At 38.8% G+C, this 20,842-nt stretch overlaps 1 protein-coding gene across 9 annotated transcripts in view; it reads right to left on the reverse strand.

Annotated features, from left to right (window-relative positions):
* The window catches only part of TRIP12 (thyroid hormone receptor interactor 12), a 79,957-nt gene that overhangs the window by 47,476 nt on the left and 11,639 nt on the right, over positions 1–20,842 (reverse strand). For all 9 annotated transcript variants that reach the window (XM_055817542.1, XM_055817541.1, XM_055817540.1 and 6 more), the window contains exon 2: positions 5,525–5,671. In XM_055817542.1, coding sequence (XP_055673517.1) covers positions 5,525–5,622 — 98 coding nt within the window. In that variant the 5' untranslated portion in view covers positions 5,623–5,671. The remainder of the gene's footprint in view (positions 1–5,524; positions 5,672–20,842) is intronic.

The following is a 20,842-nucleotide window of genomic DNA, read 5'->3' on the forward strand; positions in this document are numbered from 1 at the left end:
AAGACTGAGCCTTGCTGCACCTGCAAGTGTTTTGGCGTTTTTGTTTGGGTTTTGGGGTTTTTGGTTTGTTTTTTTTTTTACTTGTTTCTGGTCCATCCGCACCCCCAACTTAAAGACAGTTTCATGACTTGCTCCAAAGCTTCACTCAACTGGACAAAACTGTCTGCTGATATGCATTTCAATTCACAAGCAGACACTCAATTCAGAGTAACACAGAGAAGTTGACAAGTGACCCACCATTTAGTTAGCAGTGTTTATATAAAAACAATCTCATGGAAACTGCCAGCCCTTAGCCTTCCTCAGCAAAACCGTAATAAAAAAACAACTTGAACCTGTCCTCAAAGAGTTACTCTGTACATATTAAAAAAAAATACCTTTTGAAGTTAGTTAATAGACAAAATTTCACCTACAGTCATGTCCATCAGCAGCTAAAAGTGAGGTGTTAAATGCTTCCAAAGATGAAGTCTACAAAACTAAACACCCTTTTACTTCTGTCAAAAGTGAGATAAATAAAAGCAAAAGCACCGATTAAATAAACCATGTAAGGAAAACCTACTGTCTCTCCTCAGAAATACTCCATCTTCTTCTCCACAGATTCAAACATTAAGTGTAGTTTTTACACAAGTCTCAGGTAAGATATTAACAGTTACTATATCAAGACTGGTCCAAAACCAAACGTTTTTGGCCTACTTCTTGTTCAGGAGTAAGGTAACTGACAAAAGCATTCTTCTTGCTTTAGTATTTGAAAAAGGTCAGTCCAAAGTGTTTTGCAGATTCTGTTTATACCAATGCCCTCTATATAGGCAGCTAACAAGGATCTATTATTTCTCATTTAGCCTTCCACCTCAAATGCAAAAGAACACATACATATTATATTCTGAAAACTTCACAATTTTTATGAAGTATCATACTTTCACATAGAACTGCAACACCACAGCATTTATGTCAAATTGATATCCTGCTTAAATACTGCTGTTTCTAAAGATTTCAGAAGAGTGACAATCAGCAGATTGAAGTGGTCCCATGTACTAGAATACTTACTTGTTTTAACTCTTTTTTTAATGGCATGAGATAATAGAGGTGCTTATTTTTCAATTACTCCATACCAACATTCTGAAACTGCCCATAACTGAAAGGAACAGTCAACTGCACCACTTTCAGAAAAGATCTTGTTGTGTGTCTCTCAATATCACTTCCAAATTGCTCCCATTCAAAGTAAATACTATGGCATCACTGGGAACTTAAGCCACAAGGGCACAATTCTTCAATACACAATGGTTACAATATAGATACAGTCAAGAAAGTGACAGTAAATACCTTCTACCCCCCACCCCAGATTAACGCATCTGCTTCCCACTCATCTTTGGTTTACTGCTACAAAAGGAAGCTTTAGTACCATAATTGCTTCCTACAAACCTACAAAGAGTCACCCTTTAGTGGAAAGTGCTGCAAGAGATAGTTCAGAGAAGGGTTCATGCTGTACACTTAGGAAGGTGCCATCCTATCAGTAACTCTAAATTAGGAGGATAACACTGAATACTTTTCAATTTGGTAGTAAAACCAGTAAGAATGATAATATCCACAAGAGCAGAGTCATCCAAAGCACAGAGTTCTTTCAACATCACTACTGATGATAGAACATGGACATATTAGTCCAACTTCACCAAGGCCAGTTTGGTTATGTGCATACATGGAGAGCAAAAACAGTTCACCAGTTTACAAATCTGTTTTCAAACACACACCTCACTTCTTTTAAAGAAAGCCACATATCATAGATGCTAAGTTTACTTCCAATTTGTGCTACAACAATCTTTCTACACTGCCTGTGAGCCTAGCATCAGTTTGCTTTTTAAAAAAAGGCAACTGTAAAAATCAAACACTCAAATGTCCTATGAGGTTACTGTGTTGAGTGTAAAATTGCTAGTAAAACTCCAGCAGAAAACACTCTCTCATTTCAACTCATTTCCCCCACTCATTTCAACTACAAGTACAGATGTTATTAGATTGGTATCAAATAAGCCCAGTCTAGAGGAAAACAGGTTTGCATTGCTTCCAGGTTAATTTCCAAAGTCTTCATGCAAGTGACTGGTAGCCACTGAGCAAGCTAACTTGATAAGTTAACAAAAGGCCTTTAAGCTGCAAAGAGGTCAAAGACTATAGAAGGACATGCATTAGCATTTCAGCTTAGAAGTGATGTCACTCTCCAGCCTCTCTCCTTTTTAACGCCTTCCTCAGCTGAAGTCTATTGCAGTGTTCACTCCAGTCAGAGGGTAAGAGACAAAGTTAAGGCTGTTACCATTTGGCTATACAACCACTCACATTAGATTTGTGGACTTCACATTAAAGCCTAAAATCATGGTACGAGTGACAATCTGCACAAACTGCAAACTTTTGTTGCTTAACTTGTATTTTGAAAATGCATGCACCTTAGCCACAAGACAGCTTTAAGAAAAAAGCTGTTGCATTTCCACCATTTAGAAAGCTATTTATATAAAGCAGAAATATAACCAAGTACACAAGTTCAGACAGCATCAAAACTTGTCCTTGCTCGAAGGGTTATGATTGCGTATCTATGACCAAAGTGAAGTAACCTTCCCCAACACTTTAGTAGGTGTGGCCCTTAAGTTTGCTTATAAACTTTGTGGCTTATTTTAGGCATGAGGCAACAACCCTTTACAGACTCACATTACTGCTTAACTCCCTCTACAATACTAGTTTTTTGGAGCAAGGGGGGCAGAGGGGAAATTTTCCTCTGGGTGTATGTGTATTTTTGGGGGTTGTTTTTTAATTAAAAAGTGGATTTAGAAGCAGGTGAATAACATCTCATTGTCTGCACAATGACATCAACAAGTAGTACAAATCAACAAAAGAAAATCTGTAAAGCAAGCTAGTTGCCATTACCATCTCTATACACTTCTATGATTTCTACCCCAAAGCAGGCCAGATTAAAACCACAAGTGACCAGGATGCATGAACTGCTCTCCTAGAGCACAACTTCCAGTTTAGTTTCATCCAAAACAATTCCAATTTAATCACTCCAAGATTATTCCATGATGTTAGCCAAAGCACAGCAGGTGAGGATAACAGGCTTGCTTCAAAAGAACATTCCAAACAAACTAAAATACTAACATAGATGCATCTTAAGTTCACAGTTATTTGCACAACATGAGCATATCATTGAAACGGGTCTTTCTACAGTTAGTTCATTCTACTTAAATGATTTCACAGCTGAAATGGAAGCGTTTCACTTTACAGATGACAAATGCAAGAAAAAATGACTGAAAATGTTCGTGTCTCAGGTGCCCCCAAGAAAACTTATGTAGGAAGAGGTGTGTTGGGGTAGGGGAAGAAGTTGTTCACTGGTTTGGGGTTGGTTGGTTGTTTTTAGATACAGCAGCTAAAGCAGCATGTATCACCAGAGTACAGCAAGGCATAATGAAGAGGGTATATCAAGCTGTGATCTCTAGATATGTCTATGTGCTGTTCAGCAGCAGAATTATAACACAATATCCCCCTGCATACTAGACGCATAGAAGGATGTGACCTGATGCTTATGTCTAAAGACAGGCAACCAGAGAGTAAGTGACTGTTACCTGAGTGCCTGTCTACCTCCATTTAATTTAGAAAAAATTTCAAGGACTCTATAGATGTCTTATATCATTCCTTGTACAATAGCCATTTCTGCTCAGCAGCTTACTGAAGAGGAGATACAGAAGACAGCAGAAGAAACTGAAATCATTATAAATTTTATATTAACCACCATGCTTTATCCAGGTCTTTTTATACACTTTGCCAACCAAACATGCTTCTTCAAAGATGGAAAGGTAGGGGAGACCACATTTTCAAGGAAGACTTTAAGCTTCCATCCTCGTTACTAAGCAAAGAGCTTTGGCTCCAATAAAGGTCTAACATAGCTCAAGAGTGCAGTACAGTCTTGCTCCTGGAAGTCTGATGGACACAGATTTGGTGAGGAGTGGAAGAGGTGCAGACATCTTAAGACAAGTTGCATCTTAAATCACTGTGTGATAGCATAAGTAGCAGATCACAATACACCAAAACACCAGATGAGTAACTTTCTCACAAGAGAACAGTGCTACCCCTAAAATTCTTCAATTTGTCTGACTTGCTGTAGAGGTTCTGTCTTGCATTCTGCTATAAAATCTGAATAAACAGTAGATATCTGAAGAAGAACCCCCCACACCATGCCCAAATAACTTGCTTCTAATTATTTATTCTAGGCAGAGGGTTATTCACCCCAGGCCAAATTCAGTGTAAAGAAAAGAGTTGGTAGGGCAATATCTAACCTCAACATCCATTCAGATATAGAGGTAACATGGAACAGACAGAATGGAATGAAAGGTTCACTGTGCCTCAGTTAAACAGGTATTCTCCAAAGCAATTCTAGCTTGCAAAATAATCAGCTACATAACACAGCAACTTTCCTCTCTCTATGCTACAGCAGAAGCCCAGGACAGAAACCTTGTGTTTATCATCTGGTTTTCCATTTGTACAGTAGACCAGTTCAGAAAAAAGTGAAGCTGTGTTTTGCAGACTGAATTATTCCCCACAAGGTTCCTTAGAAGAACAGCTGTTCTCCTTCATCTATTCAACAGTGATCTTGTTCTCAGTCAGACTTTGTACTAGTAAGAAATACACCTTGTCTTCATTATATGTTATGGCCTGATTTCTTCACAGTAACAAACTTTTTTGTTTTAAAATATTGCAGGTCAGTGGCACAATACTCTTATACCAAAAAACCCAAGGCCAAGATACATACATTAAAATGACTGCACCAGAAACACCTGAAGAAGTAGAATACAGACAGATGCTGCCTACTATAATACTATAACCTTTCTTCACTAGACTAATATTTTAACAAAATTCAAGGGAGACTTATCCATACAGGCTACACTCAGATGAAGACTCTTAATTCCTTAAAGGACATTGCATTAATTATACAGTCAGCATCCAGATATAAGTTTCAAGGATCTTCTTTGTTCTGCATTGTAGAGCCAACCACTTACAGAACAAATACAACCTGGCCCACTTGTTCACTCAAAGTACAAGTATATTAAAGGATGGCAAGCCTTTTTTTCTTAAATTATTCAAATGTGCACAGGATTAATATGCAGCACCAGGCAACACAGAGGTGCCAGTTACTCAGACTTCTGTGACAGGGCACAGATACTCCCAAATTTCACATACCAGAGTGTCCCTGTCCCATTCCCCCACATAGTTTTGTTACCCAGAAAGGAAGAGGGGGAATGAATTCGAAACTACCTGTTACTTGTGAAATACAGCTCAGTTATGCTTTTTCCCCATAAAGCTACTACTGCTATGCTGAACATGCATGATAGCCAGTTATCCATGTTTTCATCCCATGCAATAACAGTACAGATAGCATTTCAGGGGCAAAAACATTTCACTAAGTTTCAGTGCTTGGACTGCAGGGTGGAAGACTTCAATTAAATCACATCCATTTTGCTTTTATATATTAGAACACAGTCATAAATAACAGTCATACCTTCCTCCTACTGCGTCGTCTTGTGGCTGGGCCCCAGCAGTGTTCCTCTGTGAACGTCGCAGTGACCCCCCTGGATTGTTATTAGGCCGGTTGGACATTGGCACCTCTCTCCTGAAGGGACATACCCTTTCTAGACACTATCATTCACTGAAAGAAAAGAGAGATACAGTTGTAGGACACGTGACATGAAGACTCACAGCCATGCCTGAAGAGGCATGTGCAAAACACAAAAAACTTAAGACAAAAACCTTTAGGCAATTTTTAGTTACGACATACAGGCCAAGATTCTTCTCAAGAGCATTTAGATCCTTGATACAGAGCAACCACTTTTCTGTATATATAGCATACAGATGACCTATTGAACTAGATGACCTTTAAAAGGTCTGTTCCAACCCAAATTATTCTATGATGACATGCTTCTTTTCTGGCACGTGTCTATTTTAAGGAGACAAAGACAAATGCGGTTTAGGAGAACCTGTATTTGTCAACATTAAGACAAAGCACACTGACTAGGAAAACTCAATGCTTGACAGAGCAATAGTATTCCAGTATTTTAACTCATTGTGGGAGATGACAATGACAGTTTCAGGAATAATCAGCAGTATCCACAAGATTACAGACGTAAACTACCGTGCTTGTAAAACAGCTGCTTTGTCTAGTCAGATTTATGCAACTGTCATTTGTGTAAAGAAAGACACACAGTAATTCCGGAAAAGAGATCTAGCTATAATGAGCAAGACCTTCTTACTCATGAGAGCTTAATTAGCAGGAAAAGGTATCTGAGACAGAAGAATTAATGAGTGTACAGAATTATTTTAAAAAATAATCAATTATGACTTTGTATTACTACTTTTGGAATTGCTTTGTGACTGCTACAGGTCTATATGTATTATTTTGGTAGTTATTTATGGAAGACTACCATAACACCCAGCTGCAGTCCCCAGAAACAGAGATATTTCAAGAACAAGCCTCACTTCACTGAGAAGCTAAGGTAACTTTCATATCCTGTGCTAAATTGGTATTTCTATACAGACAGCATAGCAACAGGACCACAACTAGCAAATCCAGTTTTACTGTTTCTGATTGTGTGGAATCTGGTAAAAAAGGTATTTGCAGGTGAAAAGAGTCATAAGAAGGAAAAAAAAAAACCAGGTTTAAGAACACAATAGTCTATATGCTGACTCAGTACCTATTATATCTATAGCACAGTAAGCAAGAAGTCTGCCAGGGAAAAGTTTAAAACGTTTCAGCTACAGATAACTGGAGGCATTTGAATTTGAACTGAGCCTTAGTTAAATAACTCTCAAGATCTGGCATTGTCAGTAAAGCCAGACAACACTTGACTATGATAGACTATTCCTCTGAAAGAGCCTATAGAAGTGAACAGAAGTGAACAGGAAAAAAATAATCCTAAATTATTCCATTTTACTGTCAGGCCATAAGAAACCAGGCACATAAATCTGTATTACGCAAACGTTACTTCACATACCTAGTACAATACCAAAAGGAACACATATAAATGATCAAGACACCTGCACAGCGCAAGAAATAAGTGATCAGGACTTTGCTAGCTCAGACTCAATCTTGTTATACTGTAATGATACAACCTAGTACTAAAAGCTCCTGGTTAGCATGCCAGAAATATTTAAGATAAGCTGTGAATGCCCCATCCCTGGAAGTGTTCAAGGCCAGGTTGGACAGGGCTTTGAGCAACCTGGTCTAGTGGAAGGTGTCCCTGCCCATGGAAGGCTGATTGGCGCTAGATGATCTTTAAGGTCCTTTCCAACCACTGCAGGATAAGCTTCAGGAATCAAACAAGAATACAAGTCAGGCAGAAGAATTGCTCCTCAAGCTAATTCCCCATATCACAAGAGCCAAAAAGCATCTTTCTAAAGTTCTTTGTGTTCTTTCCACTAAGAGGTTCAACACAGCCGCAGACAGAAAAAGCAGAAAGTCAGATAAATTAGCAAACCATTAAGAATTTGAAAGAATGTAAGAGTATAAAATACACCATCCCACAAACTACAGCTCTTTAATGAACCTCATAGCTAGAAGCCTTGATGACTGGGAAGTTGAGATACCTGTAAACCCTACTTCTCAGAAACTGAGAAACTCTTTCTCTTACCTTAACTCCTTAATCATAGCAAATATTCCCACTAACAGGAAGGTTTAAAGCTTTTAAATAATACAGAACACCTCCAGTCTACAATTTCATATACTAATACTTTATAACAATCTACATACTTTACAGTGGAACAAAAAAAGCCTGCTATAGCTGGAAATTATGCCAGCTTGCTGTACAGCCAGATTAGTCAGGTTTAGGAGAGCATAAGTGCTAGCATTCTCTTCAGAGTACACCGCAGATACGAGACAACAAGCCTAGCATTAACCAGGCTGAAAGCTGGCCAGGGCTCCAGCGCTACCTAGAGGGTCTTGCTGAAGTTAATCACAGGCACTGTCAAATGCCATCATGCATTCTCTCTTCATCTCTTTGTATTCAAACACAAAATGAAAAAAACACCTCTTCATAAACATCAGCAAGGAGGCACCTTTTGTGCCTTTTCTTAAAGGAGGGAGCAGTGTTACCTCCTGTACAAAGGTCTGCTGAGGCTGAAATTGGGTAACAACATCAAACTGTCATTCATACCACGAAATGGTTGCCATAGATCTATTACATCGCCTTGCACTGGCTGCAAGAAGAACACACACTCACCCCAGAGTTCTGCTAGGTCAGCTGAAGAAAACTTCATGCAGGCAGTCCTGGTGCTGTCTAGGGAAACTTTAATGTTCATCTGTCTGGGTCAGCCAGCCACTTTAAGTAGGCTATGCTTAGAAGCTATGCAGATAGTGTGTTGTCATACACATGACATTTTCAGCTGCATAGAAGTATGAAATGGCAGCTGTTTTATTCTGCAAGGCATCTGCCAAGTCAAGATGATGTCCAGAGCTAACATAACTGCATTTCTTATTGTGTAGTGTGTTACCATATGATTTCCAGTTTGCCTTTAAATATAATGCTGCTTCATGATTCAGCTACAACCTTTAACGTCAAAACATTAAGTCTCACTGCAAGCATATGAAGCCACAGAATACCACGTACCCAGTAGGGAAGGGAACTTTTCAGTGGGTCACAATGGTGTCTTCCACATGCTAGAACAAGAAGAGACTCCCAAGGTTCCCAGGTCTGAACTGTTCTCATTCAGACTTGTCACTCCATCTGTAAGACTCACTCCCAGCACCTAGCTTATTCATCTCCCTCTTTACATACCTACCTTCAAAGGAGATATGCAACCTGATAGATCGACTGAATACACCAGTGCAGTCCTGTTACAATTGAGGAAGTTGTCTTAAAATATATCAAGCATTCTCCACACACACAATAAGAAAAAGCTACAACTATACATCAGACCTCCACGCTGCAGTTGACAGGATTTGCAATTTGTGAACTTCTAGCATAAAATTCTCTGTAAACAAGCCATTTTAATTAGTGTTTCACAATTCCATATTCCTACCTGTAACGATGTCAAAGCACTGGCCTGCAGATGCTTCCCTCATAAGCAGACTCTTTAGATTGAGGATGAATTCTAAAAATCGGTATTTCAAATAAACCCACAAGGTATCTTCTGAGAAGATCTAGCAGCACTGGCATCTAATGGTTATTATCTAGCATAGTATTCTTGAGTTGTAGTAAATGCCGTTTGATTACCATTAACAGCCATCTTTGTTACAGTACAGGAAGGCAACTAGAATTTCAGTAGACCTAACATACCTATTAGAAAACTACAGCTAACGTATAGCCAGCATATTACTTGGAGAGGTTCCACAGGAACACAAGATAAAAAAGCCACCTGTTAACACGCAGTGAAGCCTTTACCTTTCTTCTCATAGAGAAGCCAACAGGAAGTAACTGACACTTCTCCATGTCTTTGAAGCAGAGGACACGGACAGCTATAGAACAAGCCTGTGCTGTCTTTTAACTTAACACCCAAAACCACTCCCTGAAGGATATTGGGAACGGTGACGTAGCCTATTGCGATGTAGGCCACAGAGAGGAAAGAGAATGAGTAAAATGAAGCACTTAAACAGGCTCTAGGGCCACTAACAGCATAACAAGGCAAACTGGTAACAACCCCTGTAAAAATGGAATTTAACCCCTTTCCTTCCACAAGAAATAGGCTTTGTCTACTTAGATGAGCTCTAGAACTTGTTTAAGGTGTTTGTTTTGGTTCCTGGGGTTTTTGTTCGGGGTTTTTTTGGTGTTTTAGGTTTTATGCAATAGTATTGCTAGTGCAAGATTTTTTCAGGCTCTTTAAGTCCTAACTCCTAAATATTTAAGGATATGACTAGCACTTCTGTCTATAATACTCCATTAAAATACCTGTTATCTGCTGGTCAGCATACTTTCTTCTTTTGTACCTTGGCCACAAAAAAACCCCAGTGCCTTACTTGATGCTGCTGCACCAAATCTCAAAATCGCGAAGACTTACTGCCCTGAAGTCAGTATTAGGCAAAAGGGGGGCACAAAGTAAAAGACAGGAGGATGTTTATAAGCCTTCTAAGTTCAGAACATTTTCTTCTAGCAAGCTGCCCATCCTGCCATCCAGAATCCAGTGTTCAGCATACTTCTCAGATAATGTTACGTCTAATATTCCAGATTTTTATTCCTTCAACATAGATAACATTAATTTACTTCATCAGCTGTATCTGTAACAAGTCTAGCCAGTTAAGGTAGTAGCAACATTCTAAATATATAAGCATACAATGCATTTAAGAGTTGAGACTAACTGCAATTCAACTGAAGAACTTAATGCAAATGGTTTAACAGCAGAATTGGTTTGGACCTCTTTCCTTCATTTTAAACTGATCTCATAGCTGCACCTCATTTTTGCTTGCTGCTCAAAAGGTTCTCATCATTTACCCACAAACATACACGCCTATTTTCTTCCCTTGCAAGCACTCATTCAATTACTTGTACTACTTCACCAGTTGACTCAGAAATTAGTTAAGATAACTTTTTAGTCTTTCTTTAGTCTTGACTTGCTTTCAACAGTCTTGTGCAGCAGATTTTAACACAATATTCTTCCTCACTGTACTCAAAATTCAATGGTTATCCACTCTGCTCAGTTCTTTTTCCACTGCAGTCCTCACCTCCAAACATAAATTTCACGTCAAAGCTCCATGCAGGCAGAAGGTTATATTCTCAGTTTAGCAGCATCTTGTGCCTTCTGCTTGTAGAAGTAGTTCATAGAATAATTCAGGGAGTGGGTACAACAACATCCTGAAGATTTCCTAGAAAATTTTTCAGTGACATCTCAATAGTCTCATCATCCCTCCCTTCCTCCTGACAGGGAATTTCTATACACAAACAGGGGAAAAAAAAGATATTGTCCCTTGAACTGCAAGGTGCTGTAAGATACAAAAAGGTGTATCAATTGCAGCTGCATTCACGCAAATCCTGGGTTATTCAGCTGCATGAAAGCATTGAGCCTTAAGGAACAACAAAGCTTGCTCTTCCTATGTTGGAAGAATAAAAGCAACACTGCTTATCTGCTTCCATTTCTACCTTCTCCCCGTAAACAGCCATAAGATGTCTACATGGTTTAAAGACGCTAGAGTACACTAAAGCTTACCTGCTGCACTGCATCTGATGATGTAAGAGTCACGTGATTACTTTTATCAGATTAACTTCCTTTGATGCAAAAAAGCACACAAAATCAGTGAATTATACATTAGGCTGGACTGTATTATTTTTTATTCTCCCTTTCCAATACTAAAGAAAAAACCTACACACAGAAATACACGCACAGACACACAAACTAGAACAAATTCAGTACACAGGAAGAAAATCTTCACGACAAACAATATTATACAGCCTTCTAGTACTGTAATATTACCTGAATGCTGGGAAGACAGACAAGTAGGTATCAAGGCAGTTTCTTTGTAAAACAAGCATGTTGGGTGTTAAGGAAACAGTTTTCTGCACCTCTTCTAGTACAAAATTGCTACAAAGTGAAAGAGCTGCATCACTTTAATCAGTTCTCTTGGAAGCAATTAAAACATACTGACAGCAAGACAAGCAAAGTTTAACAGCATATAGAGCAAACTCCTCTTCAAACCACAGGGCTCAGCTGGAGTACAAGAGTTAAGTTTGAAACATTCTAAAAGTCCTGGCTGGAAAGGATCTCTCAAGATACCTGGTCCAACCTCCTGTTTAAAGTAGGACCTTAGATTATACTAGAGATCTCTCATTCTGCTGAGAAGTGACAGTTTCCAACCATGATGATAAAATATATTCCAAGCTCTGAGCAAAAGCAGAAAGGCAAAAGGTGAATCACGAGATTTCCCCTGAAGACGGCGGGGGGGGGGGGGGGGGGGGGGGGCGGGGAAGACAGACATAATCACAAATTAAGATATCAAACCATCATGACAAATACAGAAGCATGGAGATATCACTAACAGACTATATATATATATATATATATATATATGAAAAACAGTATTTTCAGCAGAAGCATTTGATAAGAACCCATGCAACAGATGTCAGTTTAAGTAACACAAGATCTCAGATCTGTGTAGATGCACAGGTGTGCAAAGACACACTTCCCATCCCCCCAAGGACAACCTCTCAGCCTGTTGCTCACTGCAATCGCATATAGCTCAGAAAACATTCCCTCCCCTTCAGTTCCTCAAAAACATAATCCAGTAACCCAGACTATGAGGAGGAAGTAAAATGGGCATGTAAACTACAAATATCACAGCAGTCCAGTCACCAAAGACATTATAGACTTAGGACTAACTCATGTCTGTTTTTACACTGGGTAACTTTATACAATACATAAGCTGTTAGCCAGCAACAGATCTTTTCAAACTGCTGACAAAAAAAAAAAAAGAAGCTTCAGCACAATATTCTTCCTAGATTCACTTACAATGGACTAGTTCTTTTTAATTCAGCTACTCTGTAATCATTAGCGGAAGGACTTCTTAACCATTCCTAAAAATACCCCATATATTAAAAGAGGTATGGCTACAGCAGAAAACTTCTCAAACACCAGTAGGCCATAAATACACTCAAGCTATGGAATCCACTGGGGGGGGGGGGGGGGGGGGGAGTAAAGGAGCCAGAGCTACACCTTATTCCACTGACTTTACAACAAACAGCCATCAGAAGACTTTCCCTTAAACAGTCTTTCAAGAGCCTAGACCTTGCCTAGCCTTCTAGCCGATAGTGGCAATGAAGCTCACCTTCACAGAATCAGCAAAATAAGTGGCTAGGAACTGGAAAGGATATACCACCAGGTTAGAATTCTCTAGGCTGCATCTATGCATACATGCCGTAATGACCTACAAGGACTGGGAAAAGTCTTGGCACGGAAGAGGAAGGGAGAGGAGATAAGAATACCTTCATTTGTGATCTCATGGTTCAGAATTACACAGAACTACACTGCTAACTGGCAGTTACAATATTCATTGCCTCAGACTGAAGATTTACAGGTTCCCACAGGAGGTAAGAACACTGAAAATTACTCTCAAAAGGTGCACAACACTTCTCACTAGAGGAATGCTCAGGCTGTTAGGGCTGTGTGATCCAACAGGTTACATATACCATGTACCCAAGCCAACAGAGTAGCACTGTATCTACTGGCTACTGTCTGGTGAAAGTACTGGAAGGTATCTGTGCAAAAGATACCATAGCTTGATAATACATAGTCTGGGGAACTCAGAAGTATTGTCGAAGAGGAAAAAAAAAAAATTCTATATACATGCTATCACATGCTCCAGTGTTAAGAATAGTTTTGTGACACAGGGAAGATCTTCCGAGTTGCAGAAGCTGAATGGCCTCTCATGCTTCAAAGCAGGTCAGTTGAATTTGAAGTCTGAGACTGTAGAGACCTTTCACTGGGCCTGATACAAGAAAGCAAACTGAAGATATATTCAGTGACCTGGAAGAAGCTTAAAACCTTGTTCCATAAAGATTACTGAGACCCAGCACCCATCACATCACTGGTTTAGGAGAGCAGTGGATTTGCCTATACACCACAGCCAGAACTCTAGTGAGTCCTTTTGGGCTGTGGAAAAGTAAAACAAATAGCAAACAGAGCACTACCCAAAACTGTAGCACAGGTACTGTTAGCAGATGGCTTTACAACTGATGAATAGTCAGTTGTAACTGTGCCTCACAAGAATTTAAATAGCTCAAGAACCAAGAGAAACCTATGGATGGAGGGAAGGGCCACAAGTTAACTAAAAAAAAAAAGCACCTGCAGAAGTTAACAGAACATTCTTGTTCAGCTGGACAATTTAAAGGAACAAAAAAAATGCTGCTCATGTTCTATTCTGTATATGGTTGTACGGGATACAAAGGTAAGTTCAGGTGTATCAGATTATTTGTACAACTAGTCTACCTAGCTCATGGCACCTTTCCATGTCACCACTTTTAACACGTCTAAACTAGCTCAGTAAGTTTTCCATCAGTGTACGGTTTGACTTGAATTCATTAACAAAGGGAATGCTCTCTCAGTGGCAGAATGCCAGGACTCAACACTTCAAGAAAATATTTTCGTGTTTACAACACCTGTAATTTCTCTTAGTGTTCTATTTTAAGTTCTGTTGCTTAAGTCGGCCAATTTTGCAGTAGTTAATTTTTTTCTGCAAAAAAATATGAAGATTACCAAAAAGCATAAGAACCCAGAAACTTCTGACTCTACCTGTATTCAGTAAAAGATTAGTCTTATCTGGATAGGTACAAGTCAGCCAGCAACAGCTCAGCTTAAGAAGCCTAGAGATATTTAAGCCATCTCAATAACATGAAACATTTGTTATAACACACAGGGAACAGGCACATATAAACATAGCAAACATTAGCTGCAAAGCACTGAAGCAGTTTTTGTCTCTGTTGACAGATCTCTTTCCCTTTCAGCACAGCAATGGGGAAAAAAGGGAAGAAGTGAGCAATAGGTACGTTCAAAGTTTTTTCTTCTGTACACTTGTGTCACAGAGCAAAATGTCTCTGCCAAATTGGATCCTATAGCAAGAGACTGACTTTACTTCTACGGGAACTTTAAAATTACTGCTACTTACTGACAAGCTGCTAGACAGAGAAGTTTACACTATGAGACTCTCAGTATGCAATTCTGCTACCTGGTGCTAATACAACTGTGGTTCCAACTCGTTAGCAGCCATGGAAATACTACTCAATTTTCTTTTTTTTTTTTTTAAATTAAACAAAAGCAACCAGTATCTCTTCAAGGGACAAGAAGAATTCCAGCTGCCAAATTCTGACCAAAGCTCTGCTATTTGTACCCAGAGTGAATTGATGTCAATTCTTTGTTTCCAACAGACTTACAACAACAAAAAAAATAAATCACATGCAACAGAAGCAAAACCTCATCTGTCCTTCATTTTCAGCTTCCCTAGAAACCCTTACTTAGTAGGAGCCAAAATTCACTATCTGTGCAGTGACTTAAGCTTTCACTAACATTTTTTTAAAAAAAAGCCACATGCTGCCTGGCAAGCATGAGGGAGAACATTCTCTTCAGAAGAGGAGAATGAATTTGAATTAGGAGTTTTTACCTTCTGTGAGACCACACAAACAAAGGCACAGAATCCTTCATGAAGTACAAATCTGTGACACTGCCAAAAATGAAGACAAGCTAGCAGATAGGTGGTCAAGTTAAGACCAAGTAAACAGGTGCAGCAAAGTTGGGGCAGGGGGCATTTATTACCAGTGAAGAAAAAAGTCAATTGAGAGATTAGTGCAAATTTCAGTTTAGAAGCCTGATTTTATTGTCATGAAAGTGAACCAAAAAGTACCCAAAATCATGACCCACTCCTAAGTCTGTCCTGCCCAGTGCTTAACATTCAGCTGCCTTCGAGCTGCATAGCTCCATTTACTTCAACATTATGAGTCTGAATGCAGAACCTACTGCTACAACACCAAGCCTCTTCCCGATTCTAACCTTACGGACCAGACTGTACTTTATTTGTAGTCTGCCATTCACCTGCATCTGGCACGTGCAGCCCTTAAGTAAAATCAAGAGCAATAGCACAAGACAAATACTGATACGGTACATACCCATGTCCTACCTGCAGAGCCTGTTAGACAATACATGCCCCAAGCTGCAGCATGGCAGGTTGCCTAAGCCCTGCCAAGTTCCTAATCAACTTTTACAAAGGTGTCTTAAATTACAGAGACCTGGTAAGCTCAACAGCTAGCAAAACATGATTTGACCACCCAAAGTCTAAATTAGCATAAGATGATCTCTGCAGTCTTCTAGACAACTAGGAGGGAGGCAGAAAGAAAAAAAAAAAAACACCCAACAAAAAAAAAGGCCTTTAATTAGCCAGTAGAATGAAGAAATTCAGAAACTGGATCTTACAGAAGTTACTGCTAGAAGAACCACAAAAAACAGTTGACTTGTACCTGCAGACCAGACAAGTGCCACAGATAAACCCAAGATTATAGGCTTAAGTGCAGATCTACCTTGAAAACAAGGTAAAGAGGGAGGAGACTGGATCTTCATTTTGTTAATATTCAGCCTGAAACTAGGTTACATACAGAAATGCCAAAAGTTGAGAAGCCTGTTCATTCATACTAGTATGTCTTAAAGAGAAACACTTCAAAGATAAAACCAAAAATCAAAAAAAAAAAATGTTTCCAGGGGAAGGGGAGTACTCACCTGTTTTCTATTTAACTAGAATGGGTCTCAAGTCTTTGTATCTTCAAAATATCTTTTTGAGTTTTGGATAAATCAGGAGGATCTTGGGAGTTTTCCTTTTGTTTTTCTAATAACTGGATTTTAGCACTGACTCAAGCTGATGTCTGTTGAGACATCTCAAGCAGATGATGGTACCCTCCTGAACCAAGACTTCTAAACAAATGCTGCACCAAAAAGGTCATAGGCCTGATGTATAGCAAGATTCCTATGCCACATGATATAATCTAGGAAGTGGTTTAATTGTAGTTGTTGAGGAAGAAATCCAATTAAAACAGGTTAAGTTTCCGGCTTCCTCAGCACTGGAACTGCATATGGATCCTTAGCTATCACAAGGATACTGCAATGACAAATGCATTAAAACACATGTAAAGTTTCTAAACTAGGTAGGGCTCGAACCAATGACATCTTGGAATCATATGTCACACATGCATATTCTCGACCAAAACAAAATAATTTATACATCAACATACTTTGCAGTGATGTAATTAAAAGTAAACTCAATATACATACCAGATCACTGACACAGGCACAAAGACATTTACCTTGTATGAGAATCATGACCATGACAGAAACAGAAGAGAAGTTCTGTTCTGTGTAAAGCTGAACAAAAGGAAGTCACTCCCAAAGAAACACCTGTTAAACACTAAGGATTAAGCTGTCTTTAAGCTGATCCTATCACTGATAGGATCAGGACTTTACAGTGCTCAGAGCTATTCTTTCATGGTAAAGAACATAAAATATTAGCTTCCACAACTGCATTTTTGGAAGGTTCCAACCTTTACAGTCATAGAACAAGTTGTCAAAAGCCAGAGTACCAAGCTTTATTAAAGAATTACTCAGCTTTATGGCACACTTCCTTGATGAGACTGTCTATTCCACTCTGCACATACGCACTTTTTTAGTGTTATTAGTTATTAGACGAACAAAACAAGTTTGTGGAATGAAGCATCATACATGGGCATCACAGAGTATGGGAAGAGCAAATGAGCGTCCCAAGAACCTGAATACAGAGGGTTAAGATGCTGAACTTGAGCAAATCTAAATATTGATCAAATGTAAATATTAGAGCTCCTTCAAATACTTTAGCAGGATGTCAAACTCAGCCTTAAAATTAAGCTAGAAAACAACTCACCATCATCAAACCTTAATACCAACCAAAAAAGCCTACTACAAAGTTCCTCTCTTCCTTCCCATATGTGCAAGTACCACCAGCACATTTTTTCTGCTTTACCTCACCAATAACTTTTACCTCCTCTCTCCTAGGCTACCCACACACTTTCCATGCAGAAGCAACAATGATGCCTGTATTTCATAGTTCACTAAACTAACAAGCTGACACTAATAAGTTATTTTTCCTCAGGGTCATAGCATAGCCAGGTGGTTCATGCCAAAGACTGAATTCCTTGCCGATAGTCAATTGCTTCAGAGTCAGAAGAAAGACTACTTCCTAGAAACGAGATTTTCCAATAGATGCTACCTAAATCTGTTCAATGCTTTTTGTTACCTCCCAGCTAAACTGCTGCTCTCTGATGTACTGAAAGGATTCACAACCTAAGAATAATACAGAACACGTGTCAGAAGAATACAAATCTTCTCTACAGCTCTGATATAATAAGCAGAGCTGTAAGCCTTCCACAGGTTGACTTTAGCACCAAAACTATCATTTAAGAAGTAGATATTACAATAGCTGATTTGATAAGTCTTTGCTCTTGCAATTTGCTCTGTGACCCAGTCAGACCACTCAAGAGTTGCCTCCCATACACGTGACCTTTAATCCTACACTAACACTTAACTATGCCTTATGAGCAAAACTACAACTTACCACCCCTGAACACCACGTATTGATCCTGGCCTTGCTTAGGACTGGAAGATAACATGGTGAGGAAGAGAAAAAAGGAAAACAGTGTTTCTTTTAAGTATTTTGTGTGTACATCAACAATAGAATACTTTGGAGCAAACCTATGCATCCATCTTGCCATGCTCCTGAGAGACATTTTTGCAAACATGAAAATAATCCCATTCCATGAAGATGATACTGAATTGGAAGCAGACTTTACTTAACTCCTACGCAAGATGTATTGCCTTTTTGTTTTGGGTTTGGGGGTTTTTTTATCTTTAAAAAAGTATCCATGAGACACTCATATAGCTTCAGAACTATTCCGCATGTCATCCTCTTTACTATTTATTTTAAGTCATTTAGTAAAACACACTAGTAAGGGAGACAAGACAAACTGAGATTTCACTGGAGAGGGCAGCTTCATCACAACGCAAGACAGAATAACTCTCTTTGGAGCACTTGAATAAAAAGCACACAGGGAATGGAGTGGCTTCAGATTAAAGAAGGAATATGAAATAGGCAGGCTTATGAAGGAAGAAGGAAAATACCTGTAGGCCCAGAAGTGAGCACAGTTTCTTCCTTTCCTCCCCTCCACACATTATCTTATCAAATGCAAAATTTAGTTATTTCATAAAGGCTGCAGCCTTTCTTAATCCTACATCTGTTTTGCTAATCAAAGATACTCAGCTAGGAGCATGCACATCCCCATGCCAAATATAATTAATGAGCAATGAAGTGTTCTAGTAATCACAGTATCTTTACTACGTCTACTTTCCCACTTCAGATCTTTGAAGCAAATCTTTTCTCCCAAAAATTATTTCCTAGCACCTCCAATCCCCATTAGCTACCATGCCAAATTACTACTACTAACTTTGGGTCCTTCTTCTATGCCTTTCAAACTTCGCTTGTATGTTTCTTTGTACTTAAAGGCTCCCCTGGCAGAACAGTTTTGGGACACAGATACTGTATACTGCAGTTTGAAGACAGCTTGATCTGTCATCCAGCACAAACTTCTCCCACAGAACTGAAAGTTAACGAAGACACTGCTCACCAAACTTGCGGTATCTATTAATAAACACTTTCAGCTATTTCCTATTAAATACCTATTTTGACTAATTACAGAGTGGAGGGTATAAAGCTTCTAACACTGAATTTTCAAAACAGCGGTCTGGTGTTGTCATTTCAAATATCAATGACAGCATATGCTATTAGCATATACTAGTATGACTATTTATTACATTAAATAGCTAAATGATAAGAACCTGACAGTTTCAGGGGTGCTTTTTTTATTTTCTGGAAAAACATTTCAGATGTGGTATAGTAGTGTGTGTTTTATAATGGATACTTCTCTAATTAATTAAAATGACAGCATAAACATTCTGTACATATTCAAGTATGACAGACATTCTGGGCTCACCACTTGTTTTTTTTAGTAACTCCATTAACTAAGCTTAATGGTGATTACACTTCCTTACACTCTTCATAAAAGATTTAACTTGCTACCAAAATGACAGTACAGTCTAAGGAGAAAAAAATCTAAACAAGCCAGACTTTAGGGCATTAACGCTACCAGCTTTTCAGCTGACCTCCACTATATCTTACAAAGAGTGCAACAGTACAACAGTACTGAAGGAAGTAAAAACCCAACTACGTTTCCCAGGAGATGACCGCACTCAGTAGGATGTCTAAGTAAATTAGAAAGGAAAGTCAGTTCCTCCGATACAAAACCTAAGTGAAAGTCATGTGTACTTCATAGGAATTATTTTCCAACTGCTACATATTTATCCAAAGTTCCTACCTTAGAGTACATTATTTCAAACCCCTTTGTTTACACAATTACCTCAGAAAGTACAGGGATAGAGTACCACTATTAGTTTCGGTCTAATGCCTGTGCAGACCAGTTCTGTATTTGAATTCAGCACAAACTTCAGAAACTGATAAAAAAATAATTACACCTGTAAAGTTTATATAGATTATTTAAAACTTGACACTTCCAACTATCACCATCACCAGTAAAAGTTTTTGAATTCTGCTGAAGCAACCTGAAATTACATCAGCTTCTCCTTTACTCTCCCACCACAAACACTACTCCAGTCTATGCAGGTATAAAAAACAAAGCAGCTTAGACTACATCCAACCACAAATGTGTATTTTAAAATTAGTTGGTAACTGGGCCACCAACCTTCCCAGCAATGCAGCAAAAACCCCCAAGAGTAGGTGCAAATTTAGTTTGTTGCCATAACCTCGAATACTATTACATAGTAACAAACTACCTTGATTTAAGCAAACTTAAGACTTTGTCACAGGTCTGGACTTGCCTTAGTCACTTTCCACTTCTGATATCGTCAACAGAAAGACCAAATCCTTCTGAAGTAGGTTTTTTTAATGAGTTGGATAATATAAAGCAAAGATACGCTCACTTATGTCTCATAGAAGCTATTGAGAACCAGAAGTACAGTAGTTTGCATCTTCCCTATTTGTCTCACACTGTGATCTCTGAGGAGCATTCATGAGTCGATGGGCACAAAACTCTGGGTCCTTTATTTCATTGCCTCAGCTGTTCAAAGCTTAAGTATTGCAAGTTAACATCTTTAGACCACCTTCCCTTAAGGTAACTAAACACAGCAGTACCTGTGGGAGCAACTGCCTTTCACGGTATACCTATAACATTCATGACAATTCAGCTAGATTTAATGGTATAAAAGCTGAACACTTAGACACAATTCTGCATATTGGTTTTTTTCTTCCTGTTAGCCTTTAGCTGCC

Source organism: Falco peregrinus, chromosome 12 (assembly GCF_023634155.1).
Source record: "Falco peregrinus isolate bFalPer1 chromosome 12, bFalPer1.pri, whole genome shotgun sequence".
Taxonomy (NCBI): Eukaryota; Metazoa; Chordata; class Aves; order Falconiformes; family Falconidae; genus Falco; species Falco peregrinus.